The following is a 4,962-nucleotide window of genomic DNA, read 5'->3' on the forward strand; positions in this document are numbered from 1 at the left end:
CACAATGTACCTCAAAGCAACGGTTTCCGAGTTATTAACTTTTGAAAATATCATTTAAACAATTCGATTTAATTAATTTCGATGTGTTTGGTTTGATTTAATGATGCCATTCTGTGACCCATTCAACTGTGATACTGTTGTAATGGGTTTTTAAATTCCTATTAGCTACTAGTAAATTTAAGTATACAGGGTCGGTCATGAAGTTGTGTCACATCAAACTTTATTTTTTTTTAAATGAAACCCTCTGTATATTATTGCATATTTCAATTCTTTCTTCAATTTTAAACAATAATCGTAATACGCAATGTACATAAATTAAAGAATTGAAATGTTCGAAATCGAAAATTTTGTAATTTCCAGACTCGCTATACTCTCATTTTATACATCTATAAATGCTAACTTGAGAACTAATGTCAAATATTATTAGGTATCACAGTTTCGGCAAAATGACATCGTTAAATGAAACTGAACATATCGAAATTAATGAAATCAAATTGTTTAAGTGATATTTTCAAAAGTCAATAACTCGGGAACGGTTGGTATGAGGTACATTGTGTGTATTTCGATTTTTGCTTAGAATTGAAGGAAGAACTGAAATATGCAATAATATACAGGGGGTTCCATTTAACAAAATGAAACTTTGATTTGCCACGACTTTATGACGGACCCTGTATACTTAAATTTATTACCCGCTAATAGATATTTATAAACCCTATAACTTCTATATTTAACTTTTTGCGGCACCTCCTATATTTTACCTAATAATCGACCGTTTCCATGCATAAAAGCTGTAAAAAAATCCTGTTTACCGTATAATAAGTGTTTAAATACGTTTTTTTTTTATTTTATGATTCCTTCCAGACTCAAGATCCAGGATTTGAATCGATGAACTTCGACGAAATGATTCTAGAAGCCGCCAAATCTATCACTGCCGCAACTTCCGCTTTGATCAAAGCCGCCAGCGCCGCTCAGAGGGAACTAATTGACAGTGGAAAAGTGTCAAGGTTAGTTTACTTAACATCAGGGTTGGCATGATTTAAATCACGATTTAAATCATGATTTAAATCATTTGATTTAAATCGATTTAAATCAAGTGATTTTTTTAATTTTAATCATTGATTTAAATAAAAAAAAATATTACAACTTTATTATAAATCAAAAAATAACTGTAAAAGTTATAAAAATGTGTCCTAGAAAACTATAAAAAATATTTCTATAAAAGATATAACAGATAATAAATCGAAAGTAATCGTAAATGTTATAAAACTATTTAAAAAAAGTATCTATTCATCAATTTAAATGTTGGACCGATTTTTGAAGTAATTTCGTGTGAATCCATTAGACCGCTAAACGCAGGGATTTATTTTAAAATTTATGTATAAGTGACAAAAATTCGCTGTTCGAATACATATCATCGCAGTCTAGTGCAGAACTAGGTTCTTCTGATATAGAGACTATATCTTCATTCCCGAGAATCTATAATAATAATTGTTGTCAGGAAATATGTTGTTTTATATTTTTTTTGAAATGGTTGTATTTTTCCAAATTCTTACCGACATTTTGATCTGCAGTGAGTATTTTACACTTTGACTAATACTAATTTCAGTCTCGACTTAAGAGTATTTCCGAACAATAATGTATTGTTTTATTAGGAGAAAAATTATACTTTTTTTGATGATGCTGTACCTTTGAAGGACCATCGTAAAGCTATTCCGACGTTACAAGGAAGGACAAAAAGTACATTTTTACTCCCAATAGAACATACATACTATTTTTTTAAAACATTACAAATCATTTTTAATCAATTTCAAACATTGCAAATAATATAAACAGGAATCGAGCAACAATTGGAACACTCGTTGAATTTGACACTTAATATCAGTTTAATAATATATTTTTGTACTTTTGTGCTTAGGCGTAACAGTGCTTTACATACCTAGGCGTTAAAATGACAAAAATTAATACTTTTGAGACGTTTGAAAAAAAATCCTTTTGATCTAAAGCGAGCGATTTTTTTGCTAAATATATTGGTGACCGATGTGGAAATATGACAAACGCACCCTAGAATTATTAATGTTATCGATAACGGGCAGAGTTATAAAAATTTAGCCATTTAGGATAGGACTTTAATTGGAAATAAGTCCTAGTCATTTGGAAATCCGATTTAAACATTGTTTTGAATTAAAATCAAAAAAATCTGATTTAAATCAAATAAATCTGATTTTTTTGATTTTTTTAAAAAAATCATGATTTTTTCCAACCCTGCTTAACATAGACCTTATAGGTTATAAAAATATTTAAGCAGTACTATAATTGCGATATTAATATAACATTTTACTTTGCAGACATCCAATATCATCTTCTGATGATGGCCAGTGGTCGGAAGGTCTTATATCAGCTGCCAGGCTTGTAGCAGCAGCAACGCATAGTTTGGTAGAAAGTGCTAATGCTCTAGTCCAAGGTAATACCTAATATTTTAATTTTATTGTGTTCCCAACAAAGACAAAGACTATTACCAACAAATGTATATTAACATATTTTTTTTTTTGGTTAGGCTTGGGTAGCGAAGACAAGCTGATTGCTGCTGCTAAGCAAGTTGCCAGTTCAACAGCGCACCTATTGGTCGCTTGCAAAGTTAAAGCCGAGGGAGATACGGACGCTACGAGAAGGCTACACGCTGCCGGAAATGCGGTTATTAGATCAACAGATAATTTAGTCAGAGCCGCTCAGCAATCAAAACAAGTCGAAGAAGAAAGGTGGGTTGAATTAAAAGACATTTTGGATCTTTGGTAAAAGAAAAACTCTTTCGTTCTATTGGCCTATTGGGCAACGACACTTCCAGTTCTATTGTGTTCCTCTTCCTATCCTCTGCCCTAAATTTTGACAAGTGAATTGAACAAAATCATCATGGTATCATGGTGATAAGTTCTGACCTTGTAAGAAGTTTTCAATACATCACAAACGGAATATTAAACACACACTAAAAAGAATGATTAATAGATCCAAAATTACTGACTAAAATTTATATATGTATTTAAGATAATAAAAAATATATAGTAGAATACTTTAACTAGTGTTTTTTCCGGTAATATATATTATTTCTTTCTTTCAGATATCTGGTAATAAACAAAAAAATGGTTGGAGGTATTGCCCAAGAATTGGATGCTCAATCTGAAGTGGTCAGGATTGAGAGAGAGTTAGATGATGCAAGAAGCAAGCTAGCTGCTATTAGGCAGGCTAGATACAAACTCAAAGGTAATTTGTTTATTTGTAATAATAATTATAATTCTCGGCCTATCTATGGAGTTTGCCGGGTTTTTTTATTAACTATCTCTCTCATCAAAAAAAGAACTAATTTTTTAATGGCTCATGCATTATCCTAGTTTGATTTTGTTATGATTATTTATCATTCTGTTATATTTTTAGGTTATGAGACGTCGGGCGACGAAACTGACGGTTACGGAGGCTCCGCCTCCGAACAGGACATACGGTGAGTCAAAAGGTGTGTCGTTCGTCTCTATGCTAACTCCCGCACCCCTTGTATATTTCGTCCTACTTTACCACCTCTACTTAATATTAACCTTGTGGCAGTATGGTATAGTATACTTAAGAAAAAACAGGGATAACTTAAAATTTAAACGTTTGTTTTAACATTGTATCATCAGGCATGTTAAATTAGTGTAACAAGACAAAAAGACTAAGGAACGAGTTTTGAGTTCAGTGAGCGCTTTTCTGTTTGTATTTTGTAGTATTTCTCGTTTGTTTTATAATTTCTTTTACGCAAAGTGTATACATCTGGTAAGATATTGTGTCAGAACTTGAATTACAGTGAGATTTTTGTTAATCTTGGAGGAATTTCAGTAATTTGCTCAGCTTGCAATCATTACTAAAAACGAGAAATAAAAAGGAACAACTTAATTAACAATAGTTAATTAATTCAACTTAAAAACAAATCAATTTGTTTTGATCAACGGGAAGTCATTGATATTAAAACACTCCAAAGGTTTCTTGATTTTACTCCTTCTTGAGTCTTTTGTTTAATGATTAAACTATTTTAAGATATCCCTGCTATAGTCCGTACAAAGATCATTCAACGTTACGTCATCATTATTTATCTAATATCCGCTTTAGGGCGTGTCTGAGATCAGTTTATATTGCTATTAAATACCTAGATCATATATCCTTACGTAGATATGTGAATAACTTGAAAAATTGTCGTAAATATATCAACGACGTACTATTATCTTATTTATCTGTTGCATACGCATTACTACTACGCTATCTATCCTTGGTCAGGAAATATCTATCATCCAAGCGCCAAATTTGAATATGAATTTTAAAAATTGATATACAACTATAAATAAAGAAACTTAAAATTAACAGGCTGTTCCTAGGATTATCCCTAACGATAGTTAATTTGTACTTTTTTAATCATATAAAAATGTAAACTTCCATAATCTATTTCATCTTGTTTTCACCTGAAGAATAGAGTACGAGAATATAATATGACGTAATGATGAGCGTTGGTTATACAGGCTATATTTTTTTTAATATATTTTTTTTATTTTATTTGGTATTTATTTGAACTAAGTGGTGTTTTTTTTCTTAAATATACATATCTTACAGAATTGTTAGGCTTTGTCAAACTGCTTTAACCTGCAAGTTTATTATCATATATTTTTGCCTAAATAAAATACAAATTCGTTTTTTTTTTTTAGAATTGTACGATATGTATATTTATTACAATTTATTTATAACTCTGTAGTTATACTTAAACTTTTCGAATGTTTTTTTTTATTGCTTGTTACTGTTTTGCCTTGCTAACTGTTTTTTCTTTTATATTCCACTAACTGTTCGTTTTGGTTGCATGCACAGCATCAAGATTACGTATTAATCGATGTCGTTAACACACAGGTAAGTCCGTCTGATTTTTAAAACATTAAAAACAGACTAAAAACCAAT

General features: G+C 30.6%; 1 protein-coding gene across 1 annotated transcript; it reads left to right on the top strand.

The window, feature by feature from the left end:
- Positions 1-859: 859 nt before the first annotated feature.
- On the top strand, positions 860-4,928 carry LOC115880174 (talin-1-like). The gene is made up of 6 exons (XM_030897311.1): positions 860-1,004; positions 2,346-2,461; positions 2,555-2,756; positions 3,113-3,255; positions 3,427-3,490; positions 4,876-4,928. Exons 1-6 carry the CDS (start codon positions 886-888, stop codon positions 4,892-4,894), a joined length of 663 nt encoding a protein of 220 aa, XP_030753171.1. The 5' UTR covers positions 860-885; the 3' UTR covers positions 4,895-4,928.
- Positions 4,929-4,962: the final 34 nt, after the last annotated feature.

The sequence above is a fragment of the Sitophilus oryzae genome, unplaced genomic scaffold, assembly GCF_002938485.1.
Source record: "Sitophilus oryzae breed Bouriz unplaced genomic scaffold, Soryzae_2.0 scaffold_1076_pilon_pilon, whole genome shotgun sequence".
NCBI classification, from domain to species: Eukaryota; Metazoa; Arthropoda; class Insecta; order Coleoptera; family Curculionidae; genus Sitophilus; species Sitophilus oryzae.

Excerpts from the sequence above, each read along its gene's own strand:
- LOC115880174 (XM_030897311.1), top strand. The coding sequence starts at position 886 with ATGAACTTCGACGAAATGATTCTAGAAGCCGCCAAATCTATCACTGCC. Across the intron at positions 1,005-2,345 it reads GACAGTGGAAAAGTGTCAAG|ACATCCAATATCATCTTCTG; the intron begins GTTAGTTTACTT and ends TTTACTTTGCAG. Across the intron at positions 2,462-2,554 it reads TGCTAATGCTCTAGTCCAAG|GCTTGGGTAGCGAAGACAAG; the intron begins GTAATACCTAAT and ends TTTTTTGGTTAG.